The 23,496-nt window shown below is 49.0% G+C and overlaps 1 protein-coding gene and 1 pseudogene across 2 annotated transcripts in view; one reads left to right on the top strand and one right to left on the bottom strand.

Moving 5' to 3' along the window:
• The first annotated feature begins 4,396 nt into the window (after positions 1 to 4,396).
• LOC135520800 (NACHT, LRR and PYD domains-containing protein 12-like) lies at positions 4,397 to 9,080 on the top strand (annotated as a pseudogene).
• A 1,418-nt stretch (positions 9,081 to 10,498) lies between these two features.
• Positions 10,499 to 23,496, bottom strand: part of tmem245 (transmembrane protein 245) — an 18,115-nt gene continuing 5,117 nt past the window's right edge. Inside the window, exons 6-16 of one of the 2 annotated variants that reach the window (XM_064946591.1) lie at positions 23,438 to 23,461; positions 21,496 to 21,600; positions 21,286 to 21,368; positions 14,839 to 14,929; positions 14,645 to 14,743; positions 14,151 to 14,288; positions 13,907 to 14,029; positions 13,654 to 13,799; positions 12,924 to 13,024; positions 12,548 to 12,722; positions 10,499 to 12,349 (exon numbers count right to left, since the gene is read on the bottom strand). In XM_064946591.1, coding sequence (XP_064802663.1) covers positions 12,106 to 12,349; positions 12,548 to 12,722; positions 12,924 to 13,024; positions 13,654 to 13,799; positions 13,907 to 14,029; positions 14,151 to 14,288; positions 14,645 to 14,743; positions 14,839 to 14,929; positions 21,286 to 21,368; positions 21,496 to 21,600; positions 23,438 to 23,461 — 1,329 coding nt within the window. In that variant the 3' untranslated portion in view covers positions 10,499 to 12,105. The remainder of the gene's footprint in view (positions 12,350 to 12,547; positions 12,723 to 12,923; positions 13,025 to 13,653; positions 13,800 to 13,906; positions 14,030 to 14,150; positions 14,289 to 14,644; positions 14,744 to 14,838; positions 14,930 to 21,285; positions 21,369 to 21,495; positions 21,601 to 23,437; positions 23,462 to 23,496) is intronic. The other variant, XM_064946590.1, reaches the window with a different exon arrangement.

The raw sequence follows: 23,496 nt of genomic DNA, 5'->3' as shown, positions 1-23,496 counted from the left end.
AGCCTGAGTAGCCAACTAGTAGACAGTTGTTGCCCATGATGAAATCATCGAACCTGCTGGTTCCTGAAGCACCCAAGTCTAGAAGTAGTCTAGCTAATGCGTTATCTAGCTAGCATCGCAAATTAAACATTTCGCTAGCTAACTACAATAGAATGGAAGATATAACTCAAACATGGTCCTGTTTTATTAATTGCTGATCAATGGACTGTTAGCAAGCTCTCCTCTGCAACATTGTTATTGGGGTACGGGAATATTAGATTTGCCTTAAAATGTTAAGTTAATTGTCACTGAAGTATGTGGTTACTACTGGTTTCAGATCCAAGGCCAGAGAAACTGTCCACCATATTGTGGGCTCAGAGTGATGCCACGCAACTGTAGTACCCTTTTTCCTAACCAGGATGAATTCTGGTTGTCAGGGGTCTAAAGGGGAGGTCTGGGCCATCTAACTAAAATAAATAACCCCAGATGTGTTCTCATTCCCTATTCAACTACTCTTAGTATAGCCTGACCCGTTATCTGACCACTACAAAAAAACGTACACCAAGCAATGTCTGGGCTGAGAATTTGTATTAATAATATGTATGAATAAGAAAAACGTATCTTATACCGTCTGGCCTTCATAAGAGAATCCAAAGTTTAATGACCAATAAAATGAACAAGATATGGTCACTTGCAATAAAATTATTCACTCAACCAATAACCAAAACTGTTGATTCTCCGGAGGACCTTGAACAGCCCCACAAACCAGGGGCTCAGCTTCTTACAGGGCAGGCGGAGTGGGAGGTTCCTGGTGGAGAGCCAGACACGATCACCAGGATGGAACACGGGAGCCTCAATGTGGTGGCGATCCACCTGTTCCTTCTGGAGGCAGACAGCTCACTGGAGCCTCACTTGGGCATCATTCCAAACCTCATCTGCGTGCCTGAACCACTCGTCTACCGCAGGAGCTTCGATCTGGCTCAGAGTCCATGGAGCCAGGCCTGGCCTGGAGCCAGATCAGTCAGGCCTGGCATGGAGTCCATGGAGCCAGGCCTGGCCTGGAGCCAGATCAGTCAGGCCTGGCATGGAGTCCATGGAGCCAGGCCTGGCCTGGAGCCAGATCAGTCAGGCCTGGCATGGAGTCCATGGAGCCAGGCCTAGCCTGGAGCCAGATCAGTCAGGCCTGGCATGGAGTCCATGGAGCCAGGCCTGGCCTGGAGCCAGATCAGTCAGGCCTGGCATGGAGTCCATGGAGCCAGGCCTGGCCTGGAGCCAGATCAGTCAGGCCTGGCATGGAGTCCATGGAGCCAGGCCTGGCCTGGAGCCAGATCAGTCAGGCCTGGCATGGAGTCCATGGAGCCAGGCCTGGCCTGGAGCCAGATCAGTCAGGCCTGGCATGGAGTCCATGGAGCCAGGCCTGGCTGATAACCCAGAACACACTGGAAAGGATTCTGCCCGGTGGAGGAGTGACACAATGAATTCTGGGCGTCCTCCGCCCAGGGAAGGAATCGGGCCCATTCCCCTGCCGCTCATGGCAGTGACTTCTCAAGAACCTCCCCAGTTCCTGATTCATCCTCTCCCCCTGCCCGTTAGACTCAGGCTTGTACCCGGAAGTGAGGTTGACTTTGACCCCCAGCTTCTCCACGAAGGCTTTCCATACCCGTGATGTGAATTGGGGGCCATGGTCAGAGAGGATGTCATTGCGAAGGCCATAGTTCTGGAAGACCTGCTGGAACATTGCCTCATCGACCTGGAGAGCGGTAGGGAGACCAGAGAGGGATAAAATGGCAGATTTTGAGAATCTGTCCACACCAACCATAATAGTGGTGAAACCATCAGATGGAGGGAGATCAGTAACGAAATCTAAGGACAGATGGGACCAAGGCTGCTGAGGCACAGGAAGGGGGAGGAGTTTCCCTGCTGGAGCGTGTCAAGGGATTTTGTTTGGGCACATACGGAGCATGAATTGACATAGCGGGCGACGTCCTGTGCCAAGGTGGGCCACCAGTACTTCACAGAGATGAAATAGTGCGGGTAATAGCTGGGTGTCCAGCGGCAAGCAAGAGATGTGTGTGTCCAGGTCAACAGCCGATCCCTCAGCTCCGTGGGGACGTAGGTGTGCTCCGGGAGACAGGTAGCAGGCACGGGTTCCCTCTCAGAAGGCTGGCGGATGTCCAAATCTACGTCCCAAAACACGGGGCCAATGATATGGGAGGATGTAATGGTGGGCTGGAGAGCACTCACAGGACTCTCAACTGACGTAGAACCACAAGGTAAGAGAAAGAAGGTCTACAGACATCCGAGTGCCCATGCAGTGATTTTCATCCTCGACCAGGAGATGGTGGGGTCATGACTTTGGAGCCAGTGGAGGCCGAGGTTGCCTTTGTGTACGGAAACCCTGGTGATGAGGAAGGTGAGAGTGGGTGTGATGTGCGTGATAGTGCCGGATCTCAATGGTTGGTTATCCAAGGCTTGAACCGGGAAAGGAGAGGAGAACGGGTATGTGGTGATGTTCGAGGAGACAAAGGTCTGGTCGATAAAATTCCCTGTGGCTCCGGAGTAGCCCACTCCAACGCCCGCACAGTTAGCAGAGAAATTACCATGGCAAGCCTGGGTTGCCAAGAGTGTGCAAAACTGTCTTGAACTTGATTTAACACTTTTTTTGGTTACCACATGATTCCATATGTGTTATTTCATAGTTTTAATGTCTTCACTATTATTCTACAATGTAGAAAATAGTAAAAATAAAGAAAAACCCTGGAATGGGTAGGTTTGTCCAAACTTATTATTTTTTTGTTGATATTTTTGTTTGAATTTTACCCCCTTTTTCTCCCCAATTTCGTGGTGTCAAATTGTTAGTAGCTACTATCTTGCCTCACCGCTACAACTCCCGTACGGGCTCGGGAGAGACGAAGGTTGAAAGTCATGCGTCCTCCGATACACAACCCAACCAAGCCACACTGCTTCTCAACACAGCGCGCATCCAACCCGGAAGCCAGCCGCACCAATGTGTAGGCAGAAACACCGTGCACCTGGCAACCTTGGTTAGCGCACACTGCGCCGGCCCGCCACAGGAGTCGCTGGTGCGCGATGAAAGCCCTCCCTAACCCGGACGATGCGTCGCCCCACGGAAGTCCCGGTCGCAGCCGGTTACGACAGAGCCTGGGCGCGAACCCAGAGTCTCTGGTGGCACAGCTGGCGCTGCAGTACAGCGCCCTTAACCACATGTCCAAACTTTTGTCTGGTACTGTAAGTTAAGATATGTACCATGGGCCTGCATCACTTATTGGCCAATCAGTGCCATTATTTTTGACTGAGTTTCTAAGACTAATAGGTTTCATCCCTAATAAAACTAGCAGCACTGAGGTCCTTGAAGCCTGGGTTTGAATACTCCCTGGCAAACCAAAACGTATAAAAACATCTTGGATAGGCCCACATCATGTCACATACCTTTTTTAAATGATTGTTTCAACAGATGTTCGAAGCCAACATCATCACTTTTATGTAGAGTGAGTTGAAGAGGTCCGAGAGACTTCTGAGTCCATGCTCTGAGAGTCAGGGAGAAGATAAGGAAGTGGTGGACATTGAAGATGAGAAGAAGCAGAGGAGTGCCAGAGAGGCAGCTCTAAAGATCACGCTGCACGTCCTGATGAACATGGATCAGGAGCTCGCGGACACACTGGAGAAACCTAAGTGCTCTATGCTTTAGTCTTCAATGCCTCATGGCTCATTCTTGAATTGCAGTGGCATTTGTGTCCCTTGTCTTTTCAACCATGAAAAACACTTTAAAATGACAAATAGGTACACATCATCATCTGTTCATCCATTGTAAAACTTAATGCAAGTCCTTTATACTGCATTGGTTAAAGTACCTGGGACAAGCAAATAGTCTTTCCCCAATATTGATGAGTAGAGTTGTAGTGACATGTCTTGGGGTATAGAGATGTCTGTCTATTCTTTTGAATGCTAGAAAGTCAACTAAAGTATTTCACATATTTTATAGATTAATGAAATGAATATCACTCATTACAAAGATATACAAGGACCTTGAGCAGTCCAGTGGCAAACCGTTATCCGGGGAGGAGTCTATATTAAAGACAATTCTTAGCTAATCACACTCTTTTATTAGGTCATCAATTTGAGGATTCCGTAGATAATTTGTTGTCTAAATACACAGTGTCATTGGTGTTCCTCAATTTAAATTAAGGGAAATTACATTGTGAGCTAAATAAGTAATCCTATGACTTTAGTAAATCATTTCTTTAAGGGTACATTACCTTATATTTTAGCATCTGTGGCCTCCATTCGAGAACATTCTCAATTACCAAAAATGTGTAATTTGTGTTAGTACTCCTACTGGTGGCACAATGTTATCATAATAGAACAATTATTCAAAGTCATTAAGCTGCCATATTAGTTGATTTAGAATGGGAAGATGTTTTAAATCTAGAAACATTATTTTTTTCTTTCTGAAATGCCATGCCCAAATGCACCAGCCTTTGAAGAATGAACCCCATGTATGCACAGAGAGGAATGTCACGGAGAACTTCTGCAAATACACTCTCCCTAATCTACATGTCTATATTTAATTTCTCTTCTTTGAGCTATTCTGTTTGCAAAAGCACACAACGTATAAGAGAGGCATATACTGTTGTTTGGTTGAAAGTATACACTGTAATAGATAGCTGCTTGTAACCCTGAATGTATCTGAAGCAACACGTTAACATTAATGATATTTAAATTGTCAGGTCTTTTGGGTGAGCTTAATGTGTGCCAACTTAGACTCAAGTCCAACATGAAGAGGAGGTGTGAGCGTGTCTTTGAGGGAATAGCAAAACAGGGAAACCCAACCCTTCTCAATTAGATCTACACAGAGCTCTATATCACGGAGGGTGGAAGTGGACAGGTCAATATGGAACATGAAGTGAGACAGATTGAGATGTCATCTAGATGAGCGTCAACACGAGATACCAATCAAGTACAACAACATCTATAAACCCTTACCTGGACAAGACAAATGTATCAGAACAGTGCTGACAAAGGGAGTCGCTGGCATTGGAAAAATGGTCTCCATGCAAAGTTCATTCTAGACTGGGCTGAAGAAAAAGCAAATCATGATGTCCACTTGATATTTTCACTCCCTTTTCGGGAGCTGAATCTGATGAAGAAAAACACAGCTTGGTTGAACTTCTCAATCACTTCTTCATAGAAACTAAAGAATCAGGGATAACAGACTTTGAAAAGTACAAAGTTCTGTTTGTCTTTGATGGTCTGGATGAGTGTCGACTTCCTCTAGACTTTCAGAATAATGAGTGCTGTTGTGATGTCACAGAGCCAACTTCAATGCATGTCCTACTGACAAACCTCATCAAGGGAAATCTCCTTCCCTCTTCTCTCCTCTGGATCACCTCTCGACTTGCAGCAGCCAATCAGATCCTTCCTGAATGTGTTGACCGTGTCACAGAAGAACGAGGGTTTAACGACCCACAGAAAGAAGAGTACTTCAGGAAGAGAATCTGTGATGTGAACCTGGCCAACAAAATCATAAAGCATTTGAAATCTTCAAGGAGCATTTACATCATGTGCCACATACCAGTCTTCAGTTGGATTTCAGCCACAGTTCTCGAGGAAATGTTGCGTGAAGCAGAAAGTGAAGATTTGCCCAAGACTCTGACTCAAATGTACACACAATTCCTGGTGTTTCAGACCAAACAGAGTGGTCAGAAGTATCTTGGAGATCTTGCATTGGATCGTTATTGGAATTAAACTACCATCCTAGCACTGGGAAAACAGGCTTTTCCGCAGCTGGAAAAGGGCAATCTGATCTTCTATGAGGAAGACCTGAGAGAGTGTGGCATTGATGTCACAGAAGTGTCAGTGTACTCAGAAGTCTGCACAGAGATCTTTAGAGAGGAGCTTGGGCTGCACCAGGAGAAGGTCTACTGCTTTGTGCGTCTGAGCATTCAAGAGTTTCTGGCAGCTTTATACATGTTTCTCACATTCAACAATGACACTGTAAATGTCTGAACAAAACACAACCAGGAAACTTCAGACAGCCAAAGACACAGCTGTAACAATCCTCTACAAGAGTGCAGTGGACAAGGCCTTACAGAGTGAGAAGGGACATCTGGACCTTTTCCACCGCTTCTTTCTCGGCCTTTCACTGGAGTCCAATCAGACTCTTCTTCGAGGCCTTCTGACACAGACAGGAAGCAGCTCAGATACCAATGAGAAAACAGTCAGATACATCAAGGAGAAGTTCAGAGAGAATCCCTCTCCAGAGAGATGCATCAATCTGTTCCACTGTCTGAATGAGCTAAATGACCATTCACTAGTAGAGGAGATTCAAAGCTACGTGAGCTCAGGAAGTCTCTCTGAAGAAGAACTCTCTCCTGCACAGTGGTCAGCTCTTCTCTTTGTGTTGCTGACCTCAGAAGAGGAGCTGGATGTGTTTGACCTGAAGAAGTACATCAGATCAGATGAAGGTCTTGTGAGGCTGCTGCCAGTGGTCAAGGCATCCAGAACAGCTCCGTAAGTACTTTAAATTAAAACGTTTGTCATCAGACAGTACACTAATATAAACAAAGATATGGGTTGATTTCTTAACACATAGTGAGTGGTATTTTTCTTCCTAAGGCTGAATGGATGAAACCTCACAGAGAAATGCTGTGTCATTGGCCTCAGTTCTCCGCTCAGACTCCTCACACCTGAGAGAGCTGGACCTGAGTGACAATGACCTACAGGATTCAGGAATGGAGCTGCTCTCTGCTGGACTGAAGAATCCACTCTGTCCACTGGAGAAACTCAAGTAAACAACAAATCCAGGAATCGGGTCAAATTGTATGAAATAAAGTTTCAAGAGCTGTTCATAAAGTTTATGATGACCCCATATGAATTTCAATCACTCTTACTTTCTCTTCAGGCTGAAGCAATGTCACATCAAAAACAGTAAAGCATTGGCTTCAGTTTTCTGCTCAAACTCAAGTCTGATAGAGCTGGACCTGAGTGACAGTGACCTGCAGGATTCAGGAGGGATACAACTCTCTGTTGGACTGGGGAATCCAAGTTGTAAACTAAAGATACTTAGGTTAGTCTTTCACACTGTGTTTATTATCTAACCTTACTGTTGACCCTACCCTAACTGTACCCCTTACAGTTAATATTCTGAGATTATGTACACATACTTTCTCAAAAAATGATAATATTATACTAAATATTCACGACCAATCTGGTAGACTCTTATTTATTGAACATCTAGATGACATGAGTGTATATTTCTCTGGGAGTGAGATGTTTCTTTCTGCAGGCTGTCATTCTGTGGAGTCACAGAGGAAGGTTGGGCTTTTCTAGCTTCAGCTGTCAGCTCAAATCCCTCCCACCTGAGAGAGTTGGACCTGAGCTACAATAACCCTGGAGACTCAGGGAAACTGCTCTCTACTCTACTGGAGGATCCACGCTATAAACTGCAAACACTCAGGTAAAAACATTAACATTGGTTATTATTTCCCATCAAAAGATAAGTCCTTGATTCTAACTGTCTGTTCTTCTGCTGTTCTTCCAGTGTGAACCATGATTCAGAGTGCTGGTTAAAATCAGCACTGAGAAAAGTCTCAATACCATTTGGAATCAGAGTAAAATTACTGTTGTTTAATGTTACCCAGGGATAACATTTATTTGGAATATACTTATACTTGATTTTCAAAAATGTTACCAATACTTTATGATCTAAATAACTTGAAATAAAACTACACAGCAATGCCAAACTATTATCTTTATGTGTTATGTATCATCAGATGCCTGTGAGCTCACACCAGACCTCAACACCATACACCCTCAACTGTACCTGACTCGGGGGAACAGGAAGGTGGTGCATGACTCCAAAGGACATCAGAAAAACTATCCTGAGCACCCAGAGAGGTTTGACCAGTGGACTCAGATGCTGTGTAGAGAGCCTCTTTCTGGGCGCTGCTACTGGGAGGCAGAGTGAGAGGGTTATGGGGCTTATGTAGGGCTGACATATAGAAGACTTGTTAGGAAAGGAGGGAATAATGTCTGTGTGATTGGCTACGATGACATGTCCTGGAGTTTGTACTGCAATGACAAGTCCTATGATACCTTTCATAACATAAAGAGCACCCCCATCATTTTACCGTCCTCCAGCTCCCGCAGAGTAGGAGTGTATCTGGATTGGCAAGGTGGTACCCTGTCCTCCTACAGTGTTTCCTCTGACACACTGACCCACCTGCACACATTCCACGCCACCTTCACTGAGCCACGTTACATGGTGCTATGGCCTTGACTCAGCTATTACCCTGTGCAGAGTAAGACAGTTCTGAGTCCTCAGGCAAGTCACCTCCTGCTCCAGCACACATGTTCTAGTCCTGTTTATACCTGGAGCTAAAACATAGCTTTGTCCTGATCTTGTCCACATTCTGATTGTGCCTACATTTTTAGACAGGTGCAGACAATCAAAAAACACATTACCTGATTGTGATCAGATCTTCCTTCCCACCTCCGGAGGCAGACAGGCACCCATTGTGTCTGAATATATTTACAAGTGTAGATGGATCCGGACAGTAAAACCATTTAAATCATCATCATCCCACCCTCTAAATCAGGCCCCCTTTTGAAGGCCCTCGGATCACCCCCCCCCCCCCCTAAAAAAACAACAACTAATGAACTTAAGTCGGGTTCTCAACTTACTGTCGAATAGTAGAATACAAGAGACCATTTCAAAATCATTTGCATACAAGAAGGGACAAGGAAATATGGTCACTATGCCGACACAGTGGACGGATGAAAGGCACATTTTAATACCATGTGTAGATGCATATCTGACCAAGTGGGCACAATCTGAAAGTGAAAGGACGTGTTGGAACATGGACACAGCCTGACTTCAGGACTCTAAATCAGCATTTTTTCTCTCTGTGTTTTTAGTGTAAATAGCCTTAAGAAATGCTGCAGGAAAAATAGAAATGTTTAGTCATTTGTCATTGTTATTTTATTAATGTGGTTTGTACATCTGTTTGTCTTTCTGCCCTTTGAAATGTGTTATCCAACAGGTTAATGTATGGTGTGAGTAGCCTTATTAGAAAACTAAATAGAATCGATCAATAAGTGCATTGATTGATGTTTTTATTGAACGATGTATCTCTCTAGGGATAAGTTCCAGTGCACTCTGCAGAGTGGGAGCGTCCCCATCCCCTCTCTGCAGAGTGGGAGCGTCCCCATCCCCTCTCTGCAGAGTGGGAGCGTCCCCATCCCCTCTCTGCAGAGTGGGAGCGTCCCCATCCCCTCTCTGCAGAGTGGGAGCGTCCCCATCCCCTCTCTGCAGAGTGGGAACGTCCCCATCCCCTCTCTGCAGAGTGGGAGCGTCCCCATCCCCTCTCTGCAGAGTGGGAGCGTCCCCATCCCCTCTCTGCAGAGTGGGAGCGTCCCCATCCCCTCTCTGCAGAGTGGGAGCGTCCCCATCCCCTCTCTGCAGAGTGGGAGCGTCCCCATCCCCTCTCTGCAGAGTGGGAGCGTCCCCATCCCCTCTCTGCAGAGTGGGAGCGTCCCCATCCCCTCTCTGCAGAGTGGGAGCGTCCCCATCCCCTCTCTGCAGAGTGGGAGCGTCCCCATCCCCTCTCTGCAGAGTGGGAGCGTCCCCATCCCCTCTCTGCAGAGTGGGAGCGTCCCCATCCCCTCTCTGCAGAGTGGGAGCGTCCCCATCCCCTCTCTGCAGAGTGGGAGCGTCCCCATCCCCTCTCTGCAGAGTGGGAGCGTCCCCATCCCCTCTCTGCAGAGTGGGAGCGTCCCCATCCCCCCTCTGCAGTGTGGGAACGTCCCCATCCCCCCTCTGCAGAGTGGGAGCGTCCCCATCCCCTCTCTGCAGTGGGAACGTCCCCATCCCCTCTCTGCAGAGTGGGAGCGTCCCCATCCCCTCTCTGCAGAGTGGGAGCGTCCCCATCCCCTCTCTGCAGAGTGGGAGCGTCCCCATCCCCTCTCTGCAGAGTGGGAGCGTCCCCATCCCCTCTCTGCAGAGTGGGAGCGTCCCCATCCCCTCTCTGCAGAGTGGGAACGTCCCCATCCCCTCTCTGCAGAGTGGGAGCGTCCCCATCCCCTCTCTGCAGAGTGGGAGCGTCCCCATCCCCCTCTGCAGAGTGGGAGCGTCCCCATCCCCCTCTGCAGAGTGGGAACGTCCCCATCCCCCCTCTGCAGAGTGGGAACGTCCCCATCCCCCCTCTGCAGAGTGGGAGCGTCCCCATCCCCCCTCTGCAGAGTGGGAGCGTCCCCATCCCCCTCTGCAGAGTGGGAGCGTCCCCATCCCCTCTCTGCAGAGTGGGAACGTCCCCATCCCCCTCTGTCGTGCTCTGTGACTTGTTTAGACAATGACTTCAATATCAAGTGTTTGCCTATAATGCTCAAATCAGTTTGGTTAACGATTGATTGTTGAGGGAAAATAGAACAAAATGTATGTGATGATCAGCCTGAAAATGAAGGAGTTGTTATTGTTGAGCAACACCAGGAGGACACCATCTGAGTTCAAACAGTCATGTTTATTGTCTCAGTGTGTTCCAGGGTCAGGTGACGTCAGTGTGAGGTGAGGGAAGTGAGCCAACAGTAGGACTCCAACCGTCTCAGGATAAATAACCAGTCCTCCCAACCTCAGACAGCTAACGCTTTGGCCACATAAGATGATGTCGTGCTTCACATACAGAGTACTCAATCAGAATACATACCTGTACATCGTTTACTTGGTGTAAACAGTTACATTTATAATGTGAAAGTTCATCCTCCTCCCATAAATGTGGAGTGAATGTGTGTGTGTGTGTAACCCGGGGTATGTATGTGATAGATTATAATAGCATGTAGTTAGTACAGGCCAGGAACCACTACCGTATTACCGTGACATGTAACAACTACAGCCCTTTAGATTACATTCACCTTACAGCAGCACTGACATCAACCTGTGTGTGTGTGTGTGTGTGTGTGTGTGTGTGTGTGTGTGTGTGTGTGTGTGTGTGTGTGTGTGTGTGTGTGTGTGTGTGTGTGTGTGTGTGTGTGTGTGTGTGTGTGTGTGTGTGTGTGTGTGTGTGTGTGTGTGTGTGTGTGTGTGTGTGTGTGTGTGTGTGTGTGCTGTAGATGATCGCCCCCTCCGCATGTGTTAGAGAGCAAAACATAAACTTGAGCTGAAAACTAATCTGTTTTTAAATGTAAAAACATCAACACAGGAAGTTCCACCTCTCAGCACAGGAAGTGCCTGCATACAGTACTCATTGCCACATCAACAGAACTCCCAAGCATGACAATGCATCATACAACACGTAACCATAGAGATAATAAAACAGTATTATATTAATGAGAACAGTAAAGATGATAAAAACCAAAAACGCTAAGTGTTAATATTGGTGGCATCTGGAGGGCACCAGTGTGGTACAGGCTTTAGTTCCCTTATTAAATCCTGCATTACTTGAATCAGATGTGTTAATGCTGGGCTGGAACTAAACCCTGCCCATCCAGTAGCTCTCCAGGGTTAGTTAATTGACTCAGTGCTCCATTGCAGCGTACAACGTGTGACCCATTCTGAACTTTAACCTTCACAAAAGTGCCAGGTAGAGGGGGCAGAAAGGATTGGGGGAGAAAGATACATCCCACCTTAGGCAGGTCTGTAGATTTGGTACTAGGGGGTCTTATATGTGTACATAGAATGGATAGAAGAGACCCATGTTCTACAATCCACATGTCCCATCCCTTATTGCGGCACAATAATCTTTCCCATTGCTGAATGTGTGGAGCACTGAAAGAGGCACCGCGTTCTGCCAGATGATTAAACATTCAGTATTAATATGGTGGCCCAGTATACATATTGTGGACCATTTATTTGATTTGTAATGTAAATCTTTTCTATGGTCTCATATGTGTTGGGGGAGTGGAGGGTCTCGACTCCATGGTCTGAAAAGTAGCTTCATCAGGCTGATGGCATCGTGGGTAACCTCCCCTCACACCCTGCCACTCCGCCTGGGAGATCCCGTAGAGCTCGGGAGGAGCACAAGGGAGGAAAGGGTGCTTCTCCCAGGTAATCAGCCTATAAGAAGCCAAGGGACAGGCACCCAGCCAATGAGAAACCAGGAGACACTCCACCTCTCACTCGCTCACCCTCTTCAGCACCGAGGGAGTGGTGTCCATGAAGGACCTGGCAGGGTGTTGTGGCCAGGTAGACTGTACAGGGGTGGGCTGGGCAGAGTTGGGGCTCATCAGCATGGCACTGTAGATGTTGGAGGCTACCACCAGGATACAGAGCAGGATAGGACCGATGATCGCCCCCTCCAGACCCAGATAGTATGCTCCTCCTGCCACTGCTAGACCAGTCAGATACGGGTGGCCACCACTGTGGGGGGAGACAGACATCAACACACACTTACTTTAATATCATAACAGATTAGATTTCTCTCTCTTACACACTGATCTCATAAACAGTGAATAAGCACAAACACGTATACACACACACACACACACACACACACACACACACACACACACACACACACACACACACACACACACACACACACACACACACTCGTACCCTGATATATCGGAGTAGATGGCTGTGTCTACGAAGTAGGTGGGCAGCAGATGGAAGAGTAGCAGTAGCAAGGCTTTGACCCCCTCTCCCTGGGCCAGCCACAGGTCACACACAGCGGGCAGCGCTGCCCAGTACGTCCCCAGGAATGGCACTGCACCCAGGATAGCTGCCAGGGCTGAAGGGGGCGAGGGAAGAGGACACATGGAACATGTTTGACAATAGTAAGACAGAAGACTGGAATAGAACAGTCCTGTTATACAAGTTATTCATCTAATAGTTTGGACACAAGGAGGGTTTTCCTCGTCTCCAGTCTAGTCAGTCAAACATCAGCAAGTTAAGATGTTCTATTTAATCAGTCAGTTTTGAACACACTCACCAGAGGGGATGAAGACGATGTGGATGCCGAAGATGGTGTGTGTCAGCCAGGTGTAGAGACCATAGAACCCTGCCATCTTCAGAGAGGCATCAAACACCCCTCTAAAACACACACAATTAAACAAATATATGTTATAATATTTCAAATGTCAAATGTGTGCAGTGTGTGGACGTGTTTGGAAATATTCTTGTGGGGACCAGAAGTTTAGGTGTAGGAGCTAAGGTTAGGTGTAGGAGCTAAGGTTAGGTTTAGGAGCTAGGGTTAGGTTTAGGAGCTAGGGTTAGGTTTAAGGAGCTAGGGTTAGGTTTAGGAGCTAAGGTTAGGTTAGGTTTAAGAGCTAGGTTTAGGAGCTAGGGTTAGATTTAGGAGCTAGGGTTAGGTTTAGGAGCTAGGGTTAGGTTTAGGAACTAGGGTTAGGTTTAGTGTTCAGGTTAGGTTTAAGAGCTAGGGTTAGGTTTAGGAACTAGGGTTAGGTTTAGGAGCTAGGGTTAGGTTTAGGAGCTCGGGTTAGGTTTAGGAGCTAGGGTTAGGTTTAGTGTTCAGGTTAGGTTTTTGGTTTAATTTGAGGGTTATAGTTATGGTTAGTGTAAGTGTATGGGTTAGGGTAAGTGTACGGGTTAGGGTAAGTGTTACGGGTTAGGGAAAATAGGATTTAGAATGGGACTGAATTGTGTGTCCCCACAAGGTTACTGTACAAGACTGTGCGTGTGTGTGTGTGCTGTGTGTGTACCTGATGGCCTCCTCTACAGACTGTCCTATGATGTTAGAGGATGGTCCGGGCTGGGACAGAGGAGTGAGGCTGATCACCCATTTGACAGGCTCGTAGTACTCTCCACTGGAACTCAGCAGGTAGAACAACGTGGTCAGGAATATCACCTACACATAAACACACAAAAGGACACACACAACAGTGTAAATATTAAGGTATGAAGGGGGAGGCACACAGAGAGAGCTATATGTGTGTGTGTGTGTGTGTGTGTTACCAGGCTGAGGGCGAAGTTGAGTAGAGCTGTGCCGCTGTGGAAGAGGACAGTGAGGAGTGTGGTCGTTGTGGAGATCAGCAGTCCAACGTTCCGACTCATCACCACCCACAGAGACTCCACTATCTATAACAGAGAATACACACGTTACACACACACACACACACACACACACACACACACACACACACACACACACACACACACACACACACACACACACACACACACACACACGTGTACTCACAGAGAGCAGTGTTTCTATGTTCTCCTGAGCGAAGGAGGCAATGTCCTGCCAGTCTAAGATCTCTCCCAGCCAGCTGTTCTGTCTCTGGACAAGCTTCTGACCACCACTACGGTTACGCCCTCCTGTATGGGTTACATTCTGAGACAGAAATGCCATACAGACATACATGTAAGCACACAGACACACACACAGACATACATGTAACCACACAGACACGCACACACGTGCGCACACACACACAGACATACACGTAAGCACCCAGACACACACACAGACATACACGTAAGCACCCAGACACACACACGCACACACACACACACACGCAGACGGTGTTGGAAGAGTGAGACATGCATGAATGTATAGTGTAGTTCTGGTCTGTGTTTATAAGGGGTAATCAGTGTTTCAGTCTATATATTCTCAAGTCAAACATGAAGATGTGACCATGTGAACCCCCGATACTATGGTCTGATGGACCAGGCCACCCCCTGCGTTACCTTGACAAACCAGGAGTGGTACAGCCTGTCCCACAGTTCCAGAACCTGCTTCTCTATGACAGCTGTGTGGTTCCCCTTTTCACCAAGCATCTTATGGAGCTACACATACACCACACACACACAATCAGTGATTTTACCAGTGTGTCTCCACCCCCCTCCCTCTCTTTCCATCTCTCTCCTGTTGTCTCTCTTACCTTGAATGTTATCCATTCTCGACCGTGCTGGTAGACGTTAGTGGCAGCTGAGTTCATAGCTTTCTGGATGACCTGTGCCTCAGGGAGCCAACTGGAGGAGAGAGAAAGAGCCAGGGACTGATTTACCAATAAAGCACCCTGTTCAGCTGTTGAGTGATGTCTATGAGGAGCCAGGGGGTTATCACCACAGGGTGGTGTGATGTCTATGAGGGGCAGGGGGTTATCACCACAGGGTGGTGTGATGTCTATGAGGAGCCAGGGGGTTATCACCACAGGGTGGTGTGATGTCTATGAGGAGCCAGGGGGTTATCACCACAGGGTGGTGTGATGTCTATGAGGAGCCAGGGGGTTATTACCACAGGGTGGTGTGATGTCTATGAGGAGCCAGGGGTTATCACCACAGGGTGGTGTGATGTCTATGAGGAGCCAGGGGGTTATCACCACAGGGTGGTGTGATGTCTATGAGGAGCCAGGGGGTTATTACCACAGGGTGGTGTGATGTCTATGAGGAGCCAGGGGGTTATCACCACAGGGTGGTGTGATGTCTATGAGGAGCCAGGGGGTTATCACCACAGGGTGGTGTGATGTCTATGAGGAGCCAGGGGGTTATCACCACAGGGTGGTGTGATGTCTATGAGGAGCCAGGGGGTTATCACCACAGGGTGGTGTGATGTCTATGAGAGGCCCAGTCCACTGCTCACCTAGTTAACCCCCAGGCCCAGTCCACTGCTCACCTAGTTAACCCCCAGGCCCAGTCCACTGCTCACCTAGTTAACCCCCAGGCCCAGTCCACTGCTCACCTAGTTAACCCCCAGGCCCAGTCCACTGCTCACCTAGTTAACCCCCAGGCCCAGTCCACTGCTCACCTAGTTAACCCCCAGGCCCAGTCCACTGCTCACCTAGTTAACCCCCAGGCCCAGTCCACCGCTCACCTAGTTAACCCCCAGGCCCAGTCCACTGCTCACCTAGTTAACCCCCAGGCCCAGTCCACTGCTCACCTAGTTAACCCCCAGGCCCATTCCACCGCTCACCTAGTTAACCCCCAGGCCCAGTCCACTGCTCACCTAGTTAACCCCCAGGCCCATTCCACCGCTCACCTAGTTAACCCCCAGGCCCAGTCCACCGCTCACCTAGTTAACCCCCAGGCCCAGTCCACTGCTCACCTAGTTAACCACCAGGCCCATTCCACCGCTCACCTAGTTAACCCCCAGGCCCAGTCCACCGCTCACCTAGTTAACCCCCAGGCCCAGTCCACTGCTCACCTAGTTAACCCCCAGGCCCATTCCACCGCTCTGTCAGAGCTGAGTGCCTTTGAGCCGTCTGTACCATGAAGAGATGAATGTTGGGTAAATAAAGCAGTTCTGGCTGGATGACAATCTATTCAACCTCCAGTGCCTCCAAGCCACCAGCAAGACCTCAACTCAACACATCTTTGCAATATCTCCTCTCCCACCTGAATTCATGTAGCATTCACTGAGCCTGTCTCCTCCGTCTACAACTCCGTCAGTCTCAGCAAGACACACATCATTGGTCAACAACTCACCATATATCAAGAAAAGCCCACCTTCCACATCATTGGTCAACAACTCACCCCCCAGCAAGAAGAGCTCACTTTCCACATTAATGGTCAATAACTCACCCCCCAGCAAGAACAGCCCACCTTTCCCAGTGTCTTACACAAGTACATAGTAGCCGCCAAATAGAAAAAGTAGCCAGCGATGTTGCACAGCGCGTTCAGCCAATGGTGATGGAAAAAATTGAGTTTATTAAGACTATTAAAGATAGTGAAGGAGGGAAATGACAACTTTTCAGCCTGAATGAAGGACGTTTTATGTGCGAGCCAGTGTATGTATTACTGGGAATGCAAATCAATCAGACAGTCGTGCCCAGATCTAGTGCCTAAGTAAATAGCCTACTATGCACCACCACTCCGCCTGGCTGACTATGTAAATAGCCTACTATGCGCCACCACTCAGCCTGGCTGGCTATGTAAATAGCCTACTATGCGCCACCTCTCCGCCTGGCTGGCTATGTAAATAGCCTACTATGCGCCACCACTCCGCGTGGCTGCCTAAGTAAATAGCCTACTATGCGCCACCACTCCACGTGGCTGGCTATGTGAATAGCCTACTATGCGCCACCACTCCGCCTGGCTGGCTATGTAAATAGCCTACTATGCGCCACCACTCCACGTGGCTGCCTAAGTAAATAGCCTACTATGCGCCACCACTCCGCCTGGCTGGCTATGTAAATAGCCTACTATGCGCCACCACTCCGCCTGGCTGGCTATGTGAATAGCCTACTATGCGCCACCACTCCGCCTGGCTGGCTATGTGAATAGCCTACTATGCGCCACCACTCCGCCTGGCTGGCTATGTAAATAGCCTACTGTGCGCCACCACTCCACCTGGCTGGCTATGTAAATAGCCTACTATGCGCCACCACTCCGCCTGGCTGGCTATGTGAATAGCCTACTATGCGCCACCACTCCGCCTGGCTGGCTATGTGAATAGCCTACTATGCGCCACCACTCCGCCTGGCTGGCTATGTAAATAGCCTACTATGCGCCACCACTCCGCCTGGCTGGCTATGTAAATAGCCTACTGTGCGCCACCACTCCACCTGGCTGGCTATGTAAATAGCCTACTGTGCGCCACCACTCCACGTGGCTGGCTATGTGAATAGCCTACTATGCGCCACCACTCCGCCTGGCTGGCTATGTAAATAGCCTACTATGCGCCACCACTCCGCGTGGCTGGCTATGTAAATAGCCTACTATGCGCCACCACTCCGCCTGGCTGGCTATGTGAATAGCCTACTATGCGCCACCACTCCGCCTGGCTGGCTATGTAAATAGCCTACTATGCGTCACCTCTCCGCCTGGCTGGCTATGTATATAGCCTACTATGCGCCACCACTCCACGTGGCTGGCTATGTGAATAGCCTACTATGCGCCACCACTCCGCCTGGCTGGCTATGTGAATAGCCTACTATGCGCCACCACTCCGCCTGGCTGGCTATGTAAATAGCCTACTATGCGCCACCACTCCACGGCTGGCTATGTGAATAGCCTACTATGCGCCACCACTCCGCCTGGCTGGCTATGTGAATAGCCTACTATGCGCCACCACTCCGCCTGGCTGGCTATGTAAATAGCCTACTATGCGCCACCACTCCGCCTGGCTGGCTATGTGAATAGCCTACTATGCGCCACCACTCTGCCTGGCTGGCTATGTAAATAGTCTACTATGCGCCACCACTCTGCCTGGCTGGCTATGTGAATAGCCTACTATGCGCCACCACTCCGCCTGGCTGGCTATGTGAATAGCCTACTATGCGCCACCACTCCGCCTGGCTGGCTATGTGAATAGCCTACTATGCGCCACCACTCCACGTGGCTGGCTATGTAAATAGCCTACTGTGCGCCACCACTCCACCTGGCTGGCTATGTAAATAGCCTACTGTGCGCCACCACTCTACGTGGCTGGCTATGTGAATAGCCTACTATGCGCCACCACTCCGCCTGGCAGGCTATGTAAATAGCCTACTGTGCGCCACCACTCTACGTGGCTGGCTATGTAAATAGCCTACTATGCGCCACCACTCCGCCTGGCTGGCTATGTGAATAGCCTACTATGCGCCACCACTCCGCCTGGCTGGCTATGTAAATAGCCTACTATGCGTCACCTCTCCGCCTGGCTGGCTATGTAAATAGCCTACTATGCGCCACCACTCCACGTGGCTGGCTATGTGAATAGCCTACTATGCGCCACCACTCCGCCTGGCTTGCTATGTGAATAGCCTACTATGCGCCACCACTCCGCCTGGCTGGCTATGTGAATAGCCTACTATGCGCCACCACTCCGCCTGGCTGGCTATGTGAATAGCCTACTATGCGCCACCACTCCACGTGGCTGGCTATGTGAATAGCCTACTATGCGCCACCACTCCGCCTGGCTGGCTATGTAAATAGCCTACTATGCGCCACCACTCCACGTGGCTGGCTATGTGAATAGCCTACTATGCGCCACCACTCCACGTGGCTGGCTATGTGAATAGCCTACTATGCGCCACCACTCCACGTGGCTGGCTATGTGAATAGCCTACTATGCGCCACCACTCCGCCTGGCTGGCTATGTGAATAGCCTACTATGCGCCACCACTCCGCCTGGCTGGCTATGTAAATAGCCTACTATGCGCCACCACTCCGCCTGGCTGGCTATGTAAATAGCCTACTATGCGCCACCACTCCACGTGGCTGGCTATGTGAATAGCCTACTATGCGCCACCACTCCGCCTGGCTGGCTATGTGAATAGCCTACTATGCGCCACCACTCCACGTGGCTGGCTATGTGAATAGCCTACTATGCGCCACCACTCCACGTGGCTGGCTATGTGAATAGCCTACTATGCGCCACCACTCCGCCTGGCTGGCTATGTGAATAGCCTACTGTGCGCCACCACTCCGCCTGGCTGGCTATGTGAATAGCCTACTATGCACCACCACTCCGCCTGGCTGGCTATGTGAATAGCCTACTATGCGCCACCACTCCACGTGGCTGGCTATGTGAATAGCCTACTATGCGCCACCACTCCACGTGGCTGGCTATGTGAATAGCCTACTATGCGCCACCACTCACCTACTATGCGCCACCACTCCGCCTGGCTGGCTATGTGAATAGCCTACTATGCGCCACCACTCCGCCTGGCTGGCTATGTGAATAGCCTACTATGCGCCACCACTCCGCCTGGCTGGCTATGTGAATAGCCTACTATGCGCCACCACTCATGTGAATAGCCTACTATGCGCCACCACCCCGCCTGGCTGGCTATGTGAATAGCCTACTATGCGCCACCACTCCGCCTGGCTGGCTATGTGAATAGCCTACTATGCGCCACCACTCCGCCTGGCTGGCTATGTGAATAGCCTACTGTGCGCCACCACTCCACGTGGCTGGCTATGTAAATAGCCTACTATGCGCCACCACTCCGCCTGGCTGGCTATGTGAATAGCCTACTATGCGCCACCACTCCACCTGGCTGGCTATGTGAAACACATGAAAGAAAATACATGAATGTGTTAGAAAATAATAATTCGGCAAAGTCGTAAATTTCACCTCATCATTACATCACATTACATGAACGGTGCAAATTCACAGGCATCATGCTCTCTCCCTCAGTGTAAAATCATTTGACTGCAACCACAGATCTGTATATAATGACGAGATGCTCATGTCTCTGCCCAAACAATGGGAGTCGTTGTCCCAAAGATGGGAAGGCAGGTGACAAGCTTAGGTCCAAAATAAGAACATAGAAACGCATTGGACCTCTTACTTTGCCTCTTCCTCTCTGAAAATCACTCACTTTGTGAACTGTCGGTCCTATAAATAGATCGTAAAGAAGGAAAGTACCTCATCATAATATGAAGTGGAATGTAGCTCTGAAAATGAGTCTGTAACAGATTAGCTGACTGCCAACGCTAATGGAAAACACTGCCTTCAACATCAACAACTCACCCCCAGCAAGAAGACATCACCTTCCACATCAACAACTCACCCCCCAGCAAGAAGAGCTCACCTCCCACATCAACAACTCACCCCCCAGCAAGAAGACATCACCTTCCACATCAACAACTCACCCCCCAGCAAGAAGAGCTCACCTTCCACATCAACAACTCACCCCCCAGCAAGAAGAGCTCACCTTCCACATCAACAACTCACCCCCCAGCAAGAAGACATCACCTTCCACATCAACAACTCACCCCCCAGCAAGAAGAGCTCACCTTCCACATCAACAACTCACCCCCAGCAAGAAGAGCTCACCTTCCACATCAACAACTCACCCCCAGCAAGAAGACCCTTCCACATCAACAACTCACCCCCCAGCAAGAAGAGCTCACCTCCACATCAACAACTTCAACATCAACAACTCACCCCCAGCAAGAAGAGCTCACCTCCCACATCAATGGTCACAACTCACCCCCAGCAAGAAGAGCAAGACCTCACCCCCAGCAAGAAGAGCTCACCTTCCACATCAATGGTCAACAACTCACCCCCAGCAAGAAGAGCTCACCTCCCACATCAACACCTCACCCCCCAGCAAGAAGAGCTCACCTTCCACATCAATGGTCAAACACCTCCCCTCCCTTGGCAATGTCTAATTTGGAGAACTTGGCTAGCAACCGACATACCTGGTGTTCCACCTGGGTGTCACACACCCCCAGGACATAATCACAGAGGAGAATCCAATGGCCTGCACACGAACCCCAGCAGCAGGGGCAACACACTCCTCCTGTGGCAAACCATGCAGGTCTGGCTTTGGCCTGCACAGCCACTGGCACAACCACAACCCCACACAGTAATCACACCTCTGTGACAATTGGGAGTAACATCCTCATCAATATTGATGGACAGCCAAGTGTACAAGGTGTGTGTGTGTGTCTCTTACTTGGCCCATTCTGGATGGCTGGACACAGTCTCGTTGATAAGGTTACTGGTGACCTCTATGATATGAACACTCTCATGATGAACCTACAGAGAGAGAGAGAGAGAGTGAGGTTATGCTGAAAATAGCCTATATCTCAATTCGCTACAGTATGTACAGTGGAAGAGGAGGAATCAAACTATGGTAAGCTCTGAGGAACACACAGTACCGCACCATAGCAGTGAGCAGGAGACCCATGAGCAGAGTTCCTGTCACCAGCAGGAAGATGATGAAGATACTGATGAGCTTATCCAGGGAGCGTTCTAACCATATGACCATCTACACAGAGAGAGAGAGAGAGAGAGAGAGAGAGAGAGAGAGAGAGAGAGAGAGAGAGAGAGAGAGAGAGAGAGAGAGAGAGAGAGAGAGAGAAAAAAAGAAAGGGAAAGGTGACAGAGAGAAAGAGAGACATAAGTCAGTATCCGCCATTAGGAGTTGTCGCAGATGTGACTGGACACATGGAGAAACCTGTGTCCTTCTCCCCTGGGAAACCAGAGACCAAGGCAGACATTCTGTGTCTGAACTACAGCCTACCGCCGCCATCTTGGATCCTGAGAACAGCCTGTGTACACAGACACACTCTACCACACACCATGCATGAGTGCACGCATGTTAAACCCCAGGGCTGTGTTTGAGACGTGTGCTCTGTCTGCAATCTCTTTGCTCTGTCTGCAATCTCTTTACACGTCTTTACTGTAACTTTTACGAGGCAGTTCCTCTAAGGGCCACAGAGAAGGACAGTCACTCCCCACTATTTAGGTTTCTCTATGTCCCCTGCCTTATAACAACCCTATGATACCTTATGACAGCATTATGACGCCTTCCTAAGTGACCTGGGAGTGTGTGAGGTCACTGAGGAAGAATGCTGAACGTTACCATCAGGAGGCTGGAGGTGATGGTGAGATATTAGTAAGACAGTGTCCCAGTGGTATTACACAACATGGCCACTGACCTGACAGCACATGAAGCAATATGGTGGCAACCTCGCAGAATGTTGAAACACATCCTGAGTCAACACATAACAGAACGAGAAGCTGAGAGAACTAGAAAATCTACAATATAGACTCTACAGAAATATAGACTACAGCAAAGCTCAGCTCAAGACCAGTCAGAATCAGAATGGTTTGATGTAACTGCTGTTTTAAAGGTAGACTCAGCGATATGATGTAGATGCACAAAGTAACCAGCGAGTGGGTCAATTTCCATAACAACTAAGAGCGTTGGAGAGAGGCTCAACTTCTCCTCTGTTTTGTTCCCGTAGCTAGAAAGCTCTATCAGTGTGAAGCGAACCTGTGAACATGCGCGGATACTGTGTGACTGTGTGAAAGCAAAGTCTTGTATCTCACTCATCTCAATATCAGCCGTGCTGCTCGAGGCTGAGTCTCCCTTTAAAGATGCCAATCTAACGCCTTCACTACAGAATAGTCATTTATATGGATGTCCCCCCCTGTCCAATATGGATCAGACTCCAACTCAACCCAATCCAGTACCAGCTCAGTCCCACCCCTCCCAAACCCATGTAACCCCCAGGACACCACCCAGATCTTTCTTTAGGAGGTCTGCTAATGCCCTCCATGGTACAGCTCTTCATTTCCAGAACTAGGGAATAGAAGGGGGCGTCTACGCTGTCTTGGTAATAGTAGGGGCAGCCCTTCCCCCCATCCCAACCCCCCCCGGCACTCCCCTCAGCTTGGTCTAAAGCAGTCTCTTCTCTCCATGCACCTCACACACGCTCAGAAGCCAACCAGCCAATCAAATCACAGAGGAGAAGCTAAGGAAGGTTGAGGAGCCAATAAATGAGCTCGCCCCACCGTAGCTTCACCACAACAGAAGCAGGGAGGAAGTGAGGTCAGCGAGAGGCGGAGACAGGATGGAGGGATGACAGTGGACGGTTACAGCGTCACTCCAAGCTACTATAGGGCGCTCACACTGCTTCACATACTCTCTTTCTTCCTTCCTTTATCATTCTCTCTCTTTTGTTCTCTGACTATTTCACACTCATACACACTATTCCTCTTCTTCTCTCTTTCAATCTCATTTTGACATTATTTCAGACACAAACTTTCATGTTCTCTCTCTCTCTCTCTCTCAGCAGAGCTCTCCTCCAGAACATTACCTGCTTGTTAAGCCAATGCCAGAGCTTCAGGAGGAGACAAAGAGACATTGGGGAAATTA

The sequence above is a fragment of the Oncorhynchus masou genome, chromosome 29, assembly GCF_036934945.1.
Source record: "Oncorhynchus masou masou isolate Uvic2021 chromosome 29, UVic_Omas_1.1, whole genome shotgun sequence".
Classification (NCBI taxonomy): domain Eukaryota; kingdom Metazoa; phylum Chordata; class Actinopteri; order Salmoniformes; family Salmonidae; genus Oncorhynchus; species Oncorhynchus masou.
This window is presented reverse-complemented; position numbering and strand designations above follow the sequence as displayed.